We start from the raw sequence: 16,523 nt of genomic DNA on the forward strand, positions 1-16,523 counted from the left end.
TTAATAATAGAAATTTTAAGTGTGCAAATACTTCGTAATTTCAAATGTTTCTAAAAAAATACAATTTTAACTGTACATTCAGAACTAGTACTTATCGATTATAAGATTCACTCTAAAATATTTTATAAAGTAATTCCTTTTCATAAATTTTAGCTTCAAATATAATGTATTGTTTATAAAATTATATGAATGTTTTCAGAAAAGCGACTGAGATAATACTGACCTGTCCAAAATTCGAATAATAATATTGGTATCGACAACTACTGTTGACGAAAAGTAATGCTAGATGAGGGTGTCCCGTTACAGGGGTACATAATTGGGAGGTCAGTTCGTGGACAATATCCTGCATTGGCAACATTTTCGCAATTGTGTACGGCTATAGAGGCAGCATGGTTGAATATTTCTGCGAGGACCTTCAGCGACTTGTTGAGTCCATGTCATGTTTAGTTGCTGCACTATCTCGGAAAAAGAAGGCCCGACACGATGTTAGGAGGTGTAACATGACCTTTATCACGTTAGTGTAAGTACCGGGTGATCAAAAAGTCGGTATAAATTTGAAAACTGAATAAATCACGGAATAATGTAGATAGAGAGGTACAAATTGACACACATGCTTGGAATGACATGGGGTTTTATTAGAACCGAAAAAATACAAAAGTTCAAAAAATGTCCGACAGATAGCGCTTCATCTGATCAGAATAGCAATAATTAGCATAACAAAGTGAGACAAAGCAAAGATGATGTTCTTTGCAGGAAATGCTCAATATGTCCACCATCATTTCTCAACAATAGCTGTAATCGAGGAATAATGTTGTGAACAGCAATGTAAAGCACGTCCGGAGTTATGGTGAGGCACTGGCGTCGGATGTTGTCTTTCAGCATCCCTAGAGATGTCGGTCGATCACGATACTCATGCGACTTCAGGTAACCCCAAAGCCAGTAATCGCACAGACTGAGGTCTGGGGACCTGGGAGGCCAAGCATGACGAAAGTGGCGGCTGAGCATACGCTCATCACCAAACGACGCGCGCAAGAGGTCTTTCACGCGTCTAGCAATATGGGGTGGAACGCCATCCTGCATTTTGGTTTTAATAAAACCCCATGTCATTCCAAGCGTGTGTGTAAATTTTTACCTCTCTGTCTACATTATTCCGTGGTTTATTAAGTTTTCAAATTTATACTGACTTTTTGATCACCCGGTACATAATTTAGGTGAAGTCTCTCACGGGTACTCGGTAAAATCCCACGGACTATCAGACCAATTGTGTGATTAGATTTAAGAGTTCCTAGATAACAGAACGCAGCATGTCATTCTCAATGGAGAGAAGTCTTCCGAAGTAAGAGTGATTTCAGGTGTGCCGCAGGGGAGGGTCGTAGGACCGTTGCTATTTGCAATATACGTAAATGACCTTGTCGATGACATCGGAAGTTCACTGAGGCTTTTTGCGGATGATGCTGTGATATATCGAGAGGTTGTAACAATGGAAAATTGTACTGAAATGCAGGAGGACCTGCAGCGAATTGACGCATGGTGCAGGGAATGGCAATTGAATCTCAATGTAGACAAGTGTAATGTGCTGCGAATATATAGAAAGAAAGATCCCATATCATTTAGCTACAATATAGCAGGTCAGCAACTGGGAGCAGTTAATTCCATAAATTATATGGGAGTACGCATTAGGAGTGATCTAAAATGGAATGACCATATAAAATTAATCGTCGGTAAAGCAGATGCCAGACAGATTCATTGGAAATGCAATCCGAAAACAAAGGAAGTAGGTTACAGTACACTTGTTCGCCCACTGCTTAAATACTGCTCACAAGGGAACCTCTACATCGCACCCCCCTCAGATTTAGTTATAAGAGTGCACAGTGGATAGGCCTTGAAAAACTGAACGCAGATCAATCGAGAAAATAGGAAGAAGTTGTGTGGTACTATGAAAAAAATAAGCAAAATATACAGTCTGAGTAGTCTATGCGTAAGATAGGCAACATCAAGGAGAGTGTGAGCTCAGGAGCGTCGTGATCCCGTGGTTAGCGTGAGCAGTTGCGGAACGAGAGGTCCTTGGTTCAAGTCTTCCCTCGAGTGGAAAGTATATTTTTTTTTTATTTTCAAACAATTATCAAAGTTCAGGCGCTCACACATAATCAAATTCGCTCTCCAAAATTCCAGGACATGTTCAGATTTGCTTGGACATATGCAAAATTCGACGGTCTACACACGGAAAAATTTGAAAACGTTAAAAACATGTTTTTACAGAGCACAGGGAAAACTGTGCAACTGTGAAACTGTTCCATTCATTTGTTGCAGTTTATGTGACAAACTCGTACGTTTTCATCACTTTTTTGGGAGTGAATATCACATTCACAAGGAAACCTAAATCAGTCAAGTAGAAGAATCTTTTTACCCATTCGCCAAGTGTACAAGTTAGGTGGGTCGACAAAATATTCCTGTCATGTGACGCACATGCCGTCACCAGTGTCGTATAGAATATATCAAACGTGTTTTCCTGTGGAGTAATCGGTTGACCTATGGCCTTGCGATCAAATGTTTTCGGTTCCCATTGGAGAGGCACGTCCTTTCGTCTACTAACCGCACGGTTTTGCGGTGCGGTTGCAATACACAAAAACTAAACTTATTACAGTGAACAGAGACGTCAATGAACGAACGGACAGATCATAACTTTGCGAAAATAAAGAAAGTAAACCTTTCACTCGAGGGAAGACTTGAACCAAGGACCTCTTGTTCCGCAGCTGCTCACGCTAACCATGGGACCACGGCGCCCCTGAGCTCATACTAACCTTGATGTTGCCTATCCTTACTACTTAGTCTGTATATTTTGCTTATTTTTTTCGTAGTTCCACACAACTTCTTCCTGTTTTCTCGATTGATCTGTGTTCAGTTTTTCAAGGCCTATCCACTGTGCCTACTTATAACTAAATCTGAGGGGGTGCGATGGGGAGGTTCCCTTGTCAGCAGTGTGGGATCCGTACCAGATAGGGTTGATAGAAGAGATAGAGAGGATCCAACGGAGAGCAGCGCGCTTCGTTACAGGATCATTTAGTAATCGCGAAAGCGTTACGGAGATGATAGATAAACTCCAGTGGAAGACTCTGCAGGAGAGACGCTCAGTAGCTCGGTACGGGCTTTTGTTGAAGTTTCGAGAACATACCTTCACCGAGGAGTCAAGCAGTATGCCGGCCGTAGTGGCCGTGCGGTTAAAGGCGCTGCAGTCTGGAACCGCAAGACCGCTACGGTCGCAGGTTCGAATCCTGCCTCGGGCATGGATGTTTGTGATGTCCTTAGGTTAGTTAGGTTTAATTAGTTCTAAGTTCTAGGGGACTAATGACCTCAGAAGTTGAGTCCCATAGTGCTCAGAGCCATTTGAATCATTTGAGTCAAGCAGTATATTGCTCCCTCCTACGTATATCTCGCGAAGAGACCATGAGGATAAAATCAGAGAGATTAGAGCCCACAAGAGGCATACCGACAATCTTTCTTTCCACGAACAATACGAGACTGGAATAGAAGGGAGAACCGATAGAGGTGCTCAAGGTACCCTCCGCCACACACCGTCAGGTGGGTTGCGGAGTATGGATGTAGATGTACATGTGGATGTAGACTCGCAGTGCTGTGCTTCCCACGTCCCAGTCACTTCGTGTCTTGTCAGTACACTTGCCAGATAGCCTCTACGCACAGATGGTAAGCCCCTAAATGGCATGCTTTTATCGCTGTGAGCACGACGTGAAGCAGAGCGCCTCCCGCGCCGTGTTGCAGTACGGGCCGCGGTACAATTGGTCGCAGGCGATACAGGGCCACGTCCTGGCGGCGTACTTCTACGGCGCCGTGGTGGGGCCCTTCCCCGGCGGCATGCTGTCCGAGTTCGTGGGCGCTCGCCTCGTGGTGGGCGTGACGTCACTGGGCGCGGCCGTCTTCACCGCCCTCTGCCCGCTCGCGGCCGAGGCAGGCGTCGGCTGGCTCATCGCCGCACGCGTGCTCACCGGCGTCCTGGGGGTGAGTATCCGTCTCTCTCTCTACCTACCACTGCCTTCTGGCGTTTGGTACTCAGTACAACATGAGTTGCACTTTGAACAGAGTCACCAATCATGTAGATTGGAAAATTCATTGGAAAATTGGAATAATAGTCCCCATTTATAAGAAAGGGGACAGAACAGCATATGAAAACTATAGAGGTGTAACACTCCTAAGTACAGCTCATAAGATCTTCACAAGTTGTTGTTGTTCTTGTCTTCAGTCCTGAGACTGGTTTGATGCAGCTCTCCATGCTGTTCTATCCTGTGCAAGCTCCTTCATCTCCCAGTACTTACTGCAACCTACATCCTTCTGAATCTGTTTAGTGTATTCATCTCTTGGTCTCCCTCTACGATTTTTACCCTTCAATGCTAAATTTGTGATCCCTTGATGCCTCAGAACATGTCCTACCAACCGGTCCCTTCTCCTTGTCAAGTTGTGCCACAAACTCCTCTTCTCCCCAATTCTATTCAGTACCACCTCATCAGTTATGTGATCTACCCATCTAATCTTCAGCATTCTTCTGTAGCACCACATTTCGAAAGCTTCTATTCTCTTCTTCTCCAAACTATTTATCGTCCATGTTTCACATCAATACATGGCTACACTCCATACAAATACTTTCAGAAACGACTTCCTGACACTTAAATCTATACTCGATGTTAACAAATTTCTCTTCTTCAGAAACGCTTTCCTTGCCATTGCCAGTCTACATTTTATATCCTCTCTACTTCGACCATCATCAGTTATTTTGCTCCCCAAATAGCAAAACTCCTATACTACTTAAGTGTCTCATTTCCTAATCTAATTCCCGGAGCATCACCCGATTTAATTCGACTACATCCAGTTATCCTCGTTTTGCTTTTGTTGATGTTCATCTTATATCCTCCTTTCAAGACACTGTCCATTCCGTTCAACTGCTCTTCCAAGTCCTTTGCTGTCTCTGACAGAATTACAATGTCATCGGCAAACCTCAACGTTTTTATTTCTTCTCCATGGACTTTAATACCTACTCCAAATTTTTCTTTTGTTTCCTTTACTGCTTGCTCAATATACAGACTGAACAACATCGGGGACAGGCTACAGCCCTGTCTCACTCCCTTCCCAACCACTTCACAAGTATATTAAACGAAAGGATATAGAAGTGTGCAGAATGCATACTAGGGGAATATCAGTGTGGCTTTCGACCAGGCAGAGGAACAACTGATCAAATATTTGTGATAAGACAAATGATGAAAAAGTTCTATGAATATGATATAGATCTGCATTTCCTATTCATCGATTTCAAACAAGCCTTTGACAGCATAAATCGGCAAGAACTATACAGAGTACTGAAAGAAGTTGGTATACGTGCTAAATTAATAAGACAACGGCCGAGACAAGAGCAAAAGTAAAGGTCCTGTGGTGTGCGTACTGTAAGACCTTCGGTACACACACCATCAGATTATTTGACTTGTCGCTCTAACGACGTAGGCGAGTGTCAGCAATATGTCTCGTGGTCTTATCGTGGCGTGTTTAACTTCTGCTGTTATGTCAGACGATAGAAATGCCACTTGCACGCTTGGAGTAGCAGATTGACGGTGACCAACTTTAAACAGAACTTGATTAATTTTCACACACATTTATTATAATAATAAAGATCATAGATATACGTAACTTGATTCTGGATGCTGTTTACAATTGACAGTCTGAAGTTCCTTTGGTCTTGGTACGTTAATGTTATTCTCACATATCTCTGATACTTGACAAAGTGTTTATTCATTTCTCTTCATGGCTATGTACAGGAATATCATAATCTTATTAGGCGCAGAATGAAACTTGACTATAGACTGGTACAGACTAATGCAGACTATTGCAGACTGACTAATCGGAGGTCTGTACACTCGTTATAATACCTCGCGCGTTCATGTATCACTTGCCGAGTGTGATTCGCGTGGAGAAAAGGTTCTACGTTAGCAGCAATCTCATTGTCTGCGTGACATATTAATACGCGGATCGGCGGAAGCAGAATTTGGTCCGTCTTTATGGAAGCGCCATCTCGTAGTGTGGAGACGGACGAGCGCTGCGCCTGCGCTGTTATGCTTAGCGGGGCGCGCTCTATTGGGAAAATTGTGTACGCGCTGACTACGCGGAACTGTGTACACAACAGGTCCTTAGCAGAACAAGTGAAAGCTTTGACTTTAATAAAGGTGTGAAGCAAGGGGATAGTCTCTCCAATGTCCTATTCAATATAGCCCTGCATAGTGTAGTAAATAAAATCAACAAAAGAGGCACCATATTTGTGAAAACTAGCCAGATATGTGCATACGCCGTTGACATTGCTAAAGTAGGAAGAAACACCAATACACTCCTAGAAACATACCGGACAATGGAAACAGAAGCCATAAAAATTGGCCTCATAGTAAATGAAAACAAAACAAAATATGTGGTAATGTCACAATCTGAGGCCAGAAGAATCCCTAAAAACCTGGACATCAATGGGAAATCCTTCAATGGAGTGTCCTCTTTTAACTGCTTGGGAGCCCTAATAACAAATGACAACAGTATTGGAAAGACTATAAGGGAAAGAATACAAGCAGGAAACAGAGCTTACTTTGCAAATATGCAGCTTTTCAAAAACAGCCTTGTTACAAGAAAAACCGAACTGCTAATATATAATTCCCTAGTCCGCCCAGTTATCACATACGGCTCAGAGGTATGGACGTTGACAGAACACGATAAAAATTCACTAAGAGGCATTGAGCGAAAAATACTACGCAAAATCGATGGGCCAATAAGGGAGGAAGAAGGCTGGAGAATACGCTACAATGACGAATTACAAGAGTTAATACAAGGCAGGGACATGGTAAAATTTGTGAAATCACAGCGAATACGATGGCTAGGACACTTGGAGAGAATGGCAGAGGATAGAATTCCAAAGAAAATGATGAAAGGTATGATCCATTCAGTTAAGGGAAAAGGGAGACCTAGAAGAAAATGGATCGACGAGGTAGTAAGGGATATCTCCAATATGGGAGTCCGGGGTGGAAAAGAGCAGCACATAACCGAGAAGTGTGGAGGAAAGATTGTTGAAGAAGTCAAGGTTCACCAAGGACTGTAGCGCTACTGAAGAAGAAGAATAATGTAGAGCCAAATGGAAAATTTAGTAGAAGTTGACCTCGGGAAAGATCAGTTTTGGTTGTTCAGAAATGTAGGCATTTCGAAATCACTACTGACCCTAACACGATCTTAAAACATACGACGCAGAACGGCAGATGTACGGTTACATCAAGGCGACAAAAGCCATGGGATACCTCCTAATATCGTGTCGGACCGCCTTTCTCCCGGAATAATGCAGCAGCTGGCGTGGCATGGACTCAACAAGTCGGTGGAAGTCACCTACAGGAACACTGAGCCATGCTGCCTCTGTAGTCATCCAGAATTACAAAAGTGTTGTTGGTGCAGGATTTTTGCACAAACTGACCTCTCCATTGTGTCCTGTAAATGTTCCATGAGATTAATTTTGGCCAAATCAGTCGCTCGAACTGTCCAGAATCTTCTTAAGACCAATCACGAACATTTGTGGCTCGGTGGCGTTGTTTTTTTGGAAACATGAAGTCCATTAATGGCTGCAAATGTTCTCCAAGTAGCCGAATACAAGCATTTCCTGTCAGTGATCGGTTTGCATGGATCTGAGGACCCATCCATTCCATGTAATCACAGCCCACAACATGTTGCACAGTCCCTTGTTGAGAAGTTGGGACCATGGCCTCGTGGGGTCTGCTCCACACTCGAACCCTGCCATCAGTTCTTACCAACTGAAATCGGGACTCATCTGACCAGGCCAGGGTTTTCCAGTTGTCTAGGGTCCAACTGATATGGTGACTAGCCCTGGAGAGGTGCTGCAGGCGATGTCGTGCTGTTAGCAAACGCACTCGTGTCGGTCTCCTCCTGCCATGGCCCATTAGCACTAGACTTACCCGAGCTGTCCTAAGGGATACCTTAGTCGTGGGTCCCTCATGAATTTCTGCGGTTATTTCATGCAGTGTTATTTGTCTGTTAGCATAGACAACTCTACGCAAGCGTCTCTGCTCTCGGTCGTCAAGTGAAGGCTGTCGGCCACTGCATTGTTCATGGTGAGACGTAATGCCTCAAATTTATTATCCCCTGCACATCCTTGACAGTGTAGATCTCGGAATACTGAACTTCCAAACGATTTCACAAAAAGAATGTCGCATGCATCTAGCTCTAACTGCCATTCCGTATTCAGAGTCTGTGGATTCCCATCGTGTGCCCACAATCACGTCTGAAAGCTTTTCACATGAATCACCTGAGGAGAAAACAGAGCTCTGCCGATGCACTGCCGTTTTACAGCTTCTGTACGCTGTACCACCACCATCTGTACATCTCCATATCGCTATCCCATGACTTTTGTCACGCCATCTAGTGTGAAGCGAGGCAAACCTACGTTTACATCACCTGTAGACTTAGAGAAATATCTTGACGTTATTGACTGGACTACATTATTTGAAATTCTGATGGAAGGAGGGATAAAATACGGAGTTCAAAAAGTACAAAAAACAGGCTGCAGTTATACGGGTCGAAGAATGTGAAAGAGAAAACGTAATTACAAAGGTAGTTAGACAGGGTTATAGCCTATCCCAAATATTATTAAGTCTGTACCTTGAGTAAACAGTAAAGGAAACCAAGGAGAAAAGGGAATCGAAGTTCAGCAAGGAGAAATAAAATCATCGAGATCTGCAATTTTGCCAGAAAAGGTAAAGGAATTAGAAGATCAGATTAGAAAGGAATCAATAGTGTCTTGAATAGAGGTTACAAAGTTAGTATCAACAAAAGTAAAACAAGTGTAATGGTATGTAGCGGAATTAAACAGGGCGATGCTGAGGAAATTAGATTCGAAAATGAAACGCTAAAAGTAGTAGATGAGTTAGCTTATTTGGGCAATGAAATAGCTGATGATGAGTGAAATACGGAGATTATAAACTAGAGACTGGCAAGAACGAGATAATGTATTATTATAAATATTTTGAATGGGGGGAAATGGAGAGAGTATTTTGCTGTTAACTATGGTGCCTGATGTTATAGAAGACGTCGTTTATTTAGCATTGTGCGAGTACGCCGGATTTCGACATAAGCGCACCTTGTTCCGTACAATGAAGTCTCGGATACTTGAAACAAGCGATCAATAATTTTGATACACTTTTCTGTGAAACAAAAATGTAGATTGTAGTCAAATTTTCGCCGGATAGCTTCTGATCCCCGGATTTCAACAAGATTACCGAAGGGACCAACGTTTGGAAATAAAGTACAGCGAATTACCGTTCAGTGACAAATAGTAGTTTGCTCATTACGACAACTTCTTTCAGGTTCCTTCGTCCCGCGTAACCGTCGATGATTTCTGTGGACATTCGTGTTAAAATGACAATTAATCATTTATGAACATAGGACATGAGAAATTGACTGGTGATTGCTATTTAAATAAAAAGTCAAATAACTGCATTCAGTTTAGAATTAATCTATACAGGGTGTTACAAAAATGTACGGCCAAACTTTCAGGAAACATTCCTCACACACAAATAAAGAAAAGATGTTATGTGGACATGTGTCCGGAAACGCTTAATTTCCATGTTAGAGCTCATTTTAGTTTCTTCCACCTACGCTCAATGGAGCACGTTATCATGATTTCATACGGGATACTCTACCTGTGCAGCTACAACATGTGCCTTTACAAGTACGACACAACATGTGGTTCATGCACGATGGAGCTCCTGCACATTTCAGTCGAAGTGTTCGTAGGCTTCTCAACAACAGATTCGGTGACCGATGGATTGGTAGCGGTGGACCAATTCCATGGCCTCCACGCTCTCCTGACCTCAGCCCTCTTGACTTTCATTTATGGGGGCATTTGAAAGCTCTTGTTCACGCAACCCCGGTACCAAATGTAGGGACTCTTCGTACTCGTATTGTGGACGGCTGTCATACAATACGCCATTCTCCAGGGCTGCATCAGCACATCAGGGATTCCATGCGACGGATGGTGGATGCATGTATCCTCGCTAACGGAGAACATTTTGAGCATTTCCTGTAACAAAGTGTTTGAAGTCACGCTGGTACGTTCTGTTGCTGTGTGTTTCCATTCCATGACTAATGTGATTTGAAGAGAAGTAATAAAATGAGCTCTGACATGGAAAGTAAGCGTTTCCGGACACATGTCCACATAACATATTTTCTTTCTTTGTGTGTGAGGAATGTCTCCTGAAAGTTTGGCCGTACCTTTTTGTAACACCCTGTATACACTATTTATAACTCAAGAACGGCTGGACCGATTTGGCTGAAAATTGGTGGAGAGGTAGCTTAGAACCAGGAGACGGACATAAGATACTTTTTATCCCGCTCGACCGTTATAAAACGTGGTATAACAATAACGCATCTGGCATGGAAAAACAAAACGCAAATGTCAGCTAAACGTCACTATAAAACGTGGTATAACAAAAACGCATCTGACGTGGAATAACAAAACGCAAATGACAGCTAAACGTCTATGGTTCAGTATCAGTATATATCATTAATTAAAAATTTAAAGAAATAATTTGTATTTTCTTTGAATCATCATTAACAATGCCGCGACCAATACGATCGAATATTTCTCGACAAAGCCGTAATGCAAGAAGGATACAAAACATTGCGAATGAAAGGACTGAAGAAGAACAACAAATTGCCCGTGAAGAGCGCCGCGTTAGTAGGGCTCGACTTCGTGCTTCTCACTCACAAGAGCAGATTTCTGAAATTACAGCGAATATTATATTTCTCGCTTTCTAGCAGATGAATTAGCCTTAAAGAACTGGTTTGGAACAATGTACCATTAGCTTTAGTTATGCTATTTTTGGCTAAATAACCACTTTGCTGTTTAGCAGTAGAATCGACCTTGAACTGTTAGGTAGCAGGTAATAGACCTATTAGTCATTAAAGTCCAAAAATTGGACCACTCTTCCTAAAATGTATGTTGTTTCATCGGTAGATCGCTAGCGCGGTTGCGGTATCGTGATCCATATGCAATAATCTACGCGACGATACTCAAAGGAAAATTCGAAGGTGAGGAAGTTCTCATTCCGAGGGTTCCAATGATACCAACCGATATGCCGTTTGAGTTCAAAAGACTTCAATTTCCTATCCGTCTTGCATTCACCATGACCATTAACAAATCACAAGGCCAATCCTTGAAAGTTTGTGATTTAAATCTGGAATATCCATGTTTTTCACACGGTCATTTATATGTGGCATGTTCACGGGTCGGAAGACCATCAGCGTTGTTTGTTCTTGCGCCTGATAATAAAACAAAAAATGTCGTGTATCACAAGGTACTTAATTGAAGAGTGGAAGCTATCCACCAAAAAACATAAAGAATAAAGAATCATTAAAATATTTAATTTTTTATTTGTATTTCCTAACAAAAAATTGAACTTAACATCCAAAATTTGATTATTTATTGGCTTTAAGGCGGAACAGAGTTCGCCGGGTCAGCTAGTTTTTAATAAGCTAAAGAGAAACTTACTTTAAACATTTTTTCACACATTACCGTGGCTGACAACGCCACATAAACCAGGTTTTGTGCTAATAATTACAATTCCTCAGTAACAGGCAAATATCCATTGATTTTTTTTTAAATGTCGTACTTCTTAATATTGTCGTACAAGAAGCTGAGTAATGCCGTGGTGTAGTGGTTATGATACTAAACTGTTGAATGGAGGGTCGTGATTAAAAATTCCCGTAGACCGTACCATTTTAATTTCTAGAGTCGGTTCGAGTACATTCTAGAAGTATCCAAAAAAGAATGTCACGCAGAAGGTGTAATTAGATGAACGACGAACACTAACTTCACTTAACGAAGATTTATTCAGCACTTGCACATACAAGAGTGCGGAGCGAACTAGAGTTTCTCGCCACGTAAACGGCAGCTCTGTCTTGGCCTGATGGGAGCCACTGTGTCGTCGATAATTTGCACTGTCACAAGGTACAATACCAGGCGCACATTATCGACGACATTGTGGCTCCCATCAGGCCAAGACAGAGCCGACGTTTACGTGGCGAGAAACCCGAGTTCGCTCCGCACTCTTGTATGTGGAAGTGCTGAATAAATCTTCGTTAAGTGAAGTTAGCGTTCGTCATTCATCTAATTACATCTTCTACATGACAATATATTGAGACGTTTCACATCGAAACTATTCACATTATATATTTTTAATTATAAATTACAATACAATGAACTATAATGAAATGCGTCTACACATACAGACAAATGTTCAAATGCGCATTAGCTTACGCATTTCGCGATCGAGAAGTCTCTCCGCCCTCAACGGGAGACTATGTGGTGTGCGATCTCCAGTCACGGAATAATCGGTCCGATATTGATTGATGGCACGGTGACTATCGAACGGTGCGTGAATGTTTTCGAAAGTGTTTTCATCTTCATTATCCAAAGTGACACTGATTTCGACAAGATGTGGTTCATGCAAGACGGGGCTCGACCCCATGGAAGCGGGAAAGTGTGTGATGTCCTCGAGGAGCACTTTGGGGACCGCATTTTGGCTCTGGGGTACCCAGGGGCCGCTGGCATGGGCCTCGATTGGCCGCCACATTTTTCGGATCTGAGCACATGCGATTCCTTTTCGTGAGGTATATTAAAGACAACTGGTACAGCAATAACCCCAAAACCATTGCTGAGCTGAAAGCACCCATTCAGGAGGTCATAGACAGCATCGATGTTCCGACACTTCTGCAGGTCATGAGGAATTTAGCTACTTATCTGTGCCACATCATCGCCAATGATGGCAGGCGTATCGATCATGTCGTAACCTAAATTTGAATATCTCTAGTGACGTTTACATGTTGAATAAAGTGTGTGCACGCCGTTGTTAGTAACTAATTTAAGTTTTTTTCGTATTCTACAGTAATTGTCACCCTGTATGATGACGGATAACGTGCCCCAGGCATTCTCCAAACCCAAACCATTTCATAGGATTGCCATATTGGTATAGCGTGATTCGTCACTACGGATATCACTCGTTTGCAGTCATCCACTGTCCAATGGCGTCGCCCTTCGCACCATCTCGAGCGTCGCTTAGCTTTGGCTTCGGAAATGTGTGTCTTATGAGGAGCTGCCCGACCATTCTGCCCCATTCTTTTTAACTCCCTACGGACAGTCATTGTGCCAGCTGGATTGTCGGTAGGACCTTGGAAATTACAAATGGTTCCTTTCGCTGATTTCATACGATTTTCTACAACGACCCTCCACAATGCTCAACCGTCTCTGCCCGTTAGTACCTGAAATGTATCTTGTCTCCACTTAAAATGAGCACAAGGAGTCTCGACTCCAAACAACTTTATTTTGTGGTAACCGGTATAACACGCCCTTACAAATTATGAATAATAAGCAAAAATGTAAACCTTTTTCTAACAAACATCACAAAACGTAATATCTAATATGTATTTTATTTATAAAAATATTTTTTGTAATTAATGTAATCATCAAAGAATAACTGTACGTTAACACAGATGTACACTACGTCACCAAAGTATCCGGACATCTGGCTGAAAATGACTGACAAGTTCGTGGCGCCCTTCGTCGGTAATGCTGGAATTCAATATGGTGTTGGCCTACCCTTAGCCGTGATTTTATCTTCCACTCTCGCAGGCAGATGTTCAATGAGGTGCTGGAAGGTTTTTTGGGAAATGGCAGCGCATTTTTCACCGAATGCTGCACAGAGGAGAGGTATCGATGTCGGTCAGTGAGGCTTGGCACGAAGTCGGCGTTCGAAAACATCCCATAGGTGTTCTATAGGATTCAGGTTAGGACTCTGCGCAAGCCAGTCCATTACAGGGATGTTATTGTCGTGTAACCACTCCGCCACAAGCCATGCATTATGAATAGGTACTCGATCGTGTTGAAAGAGGCAGTCGCCATCCCCGAATTGCTCTTTAGCAATGAAAAGCAAGAAAATTTTTAAAACATCAGTGTAGGACTGTGCTGTGATAGTGCCACGCAAAACAACAAGGGGTGCAAGCCACCTCCATAAAAAACACGACCACACCTTAAGACCACCGCCTCCGAATTTTACTGTTGGCACTGCACACGCTCGCAAATGACGTTCACTGGGCATTCGCCATACCCACACTCACCGGATCGCCACATTGTGTACCGTGATTCGTCACTCCACATAACGTTTTTCCATTGTTCAATCGCCCAATGTTTACGCTCCTTACACCAAGCGTTTGGCATTTATCATTGTGATGTGTGGCTTATGAGTAGCTGTTCGACCATGAAATCCAACTTTTCTCACCTGATGCAGTTTGGAATTCCTATGTGATGGTCTGGATAGATGTCTGCCTACTACACATTACGACCCTCTTCAACTGTCGGCGGACTCTGTCAGTCAACAGACGAGGTCGGCGTGTACTCTTTTGTGCTGTACGTGTCCCTTCACGTTTCCACTTCACTATCACATCGAAAATAGTGGACCTAGGGATGTTTAGGAATGTGGAAATGTCGCGTACAGACGTATGACACAAGTGACCCCCAACCACCTGACGACGTTTGAAGTCCGTGAGTTCCGCGAAGCGCTCCATTCTTCTATCTGGCGATGTCTAATGACTATTGAGGTCGCTGATATGCAGTACTTGGCAGTAAGTGGCAGCTCAATGCACCTAACATGAAAAACGTATGATTATGGGAGTTTCCAATACTTTTCATCACACAGTGTATCTTACAGTTGCATTATAACAATATATGAAGCTATGTTAATTTTTCACTATTAAAATAAGAGCGCCATTACAGATTTCACTCTCTCTTCAATTTTCTTTAGATGTTAAAAGTCGAACTGTATGTGTTAGAGTAATCGTGTGTGTGTGTGTGTGTGTGTGTGTGTGTGTGTGTGTGTGTGTGTAAATCTGTTAAATATTTCAGTATATGGTTATACAGCATTTGTTGGAGTCATTGAAGTACTGTAAACACCCTTCCATGACAAATTCATTAAGATTTTTCAGCATTTAGCATATTTAGCTGTTCGAGCACCATCGCTGACCAGCTTCAGCCGCCGACAATACCCGGCAAACAAGAATTTAAACCAACCATGGAAAAAACGCACGACCTGCAAAGGTTTAAATTAAGCTGTTTCATTTTCAGAGTAACAGAGAAGCTTAGCAGTACAATTTCTCAACATCTTCCTATTGAATTTTGACTTAAAGCCCAACTTGAGACTTGTCCCGTTCTAACGTAGGCACTTATAATGATTTTGTGAACACTAAAGAGTTTTCCTGTATAACGTAAATGAAAACATTAACTAATACAATGAAGCACCAAAGAAACTGATATAGACATGCGTATTGAAATACAAAGATTAGTAAACAGGCATAATACGGCGCAGCAGCCGGCAACGACTATATAAGACAACAAGTGTCTGGCTAGTTGTTAGATCGGTTACTGCTGCTGCAATGGGAGGTTATCAAGTTTTCAGTGAGTTTCAACGTGGTGTTATAGTCGGCGTACGAGCGATGGGACGCAGCATCTCCGAGATAGTGATGAAGTGGGGATTTTCCCGTACGACCATTTCACGAGTGTACAGTGAATATCACGAAACCGGTAAAATACCAAATCTCTGACATCGCTGCGGCAGGATAAATATCCTGCAAGAACGGGACCAACGACGACTGAAGAGAATATTTCAACATGACAGAAGTGCAACCCTTCCGTAAATTGCTGTAGATTTCAATGCTGGGCCATCAACTACTGTCAGTGTAAAAACCATTCAACGAAACATCATCGATATGGCCTTTCGGAGTCGAAGGGCCACTCGTGTACCCTTGATGACTGACTACACGACCCAAAGCTTTTCGCCTCACCTGGACCCCTCTGCACCGGCATTGGACTGTTGATGACTGGGAACACGTTGCCTGGTCGGACGAGTCTTGCTTCAAATGGTATCGAGCAGATGGACGTGTACCGGTATGGAGACGACCTCATGCATTCATGGACCCTGTATGTCAACAGGGGACTGTTCAAGCCGGTGGAGGTTCTGTAACGGTGTGGGGCGTGTGCAGTTGGAGTGATATGGGACCCCTGATAGGTCTAGATACGACTCCGACAGGTGATACGTACGTAATCATCCTGTCTGATCATCTGATGGCCATTGTGCATTCCAACGGAATTTAGCAATTCCAGCAGGACAATGCGACACCCCACACGTCCAAGAGTGATACAGGGTGTCTCCTGGAACGCTCTTCTGAGTTTAAACACTTCTACTGGCCACGACACTCCCCAGACGTGAACGATATTGAGCATAACTGGGATATCTTCCAACGTGCTATTCAGAAGAGGCTCGCGGGGGCCCTACACGATGTTAGGCAGACGTACCAGTGTTTTTGGCTGTTCAGTGTAAAACAGTTAAGTAGTTCTCTCGCAGTCCGTATTACTACGTATGGTAAATAAGTTTAGGCTG

General features: G+C 42.8%; 1 protein-coding gene across 1 annotated transcript in view; it reads left to right on the forward strand.

Moving 5' to 3' along the window:
• Positions 1 to 16,523, forward strand: part of LOC124803170 (sialin-like) — a 175,158-nt gene that overhangs the window by 13,198 nt on the left and 145,437 nt on the right. The window contains exon 3 of the mRNA XM_047264353.1: positions 3,778 to 4,014. Within this exon, the coding sequence (XP_047120309.1) occupies positions 3,778 to 4,014 (237 nt within the window). The remainder of the gene's footprint in view (positions 1 to 3,777; positions 4,015 to 16,523) is intronic.

This window comes from Schistocerca piceifrons, chromosome 6, assembly GCF_021461385.2.
Source record: "Schistocerca piceifrons isolate TAMUIC-IGC-003096 chromosome 6, iqSchPice1.1, whole genome shotgun sequence".
Taxonomy (NCBI): Eukaryota; Metazoa; Arthropoda; class Insecta; order Orthoptera; family Acrididae; genus Schistocerca; species Schistocerca piceifrons.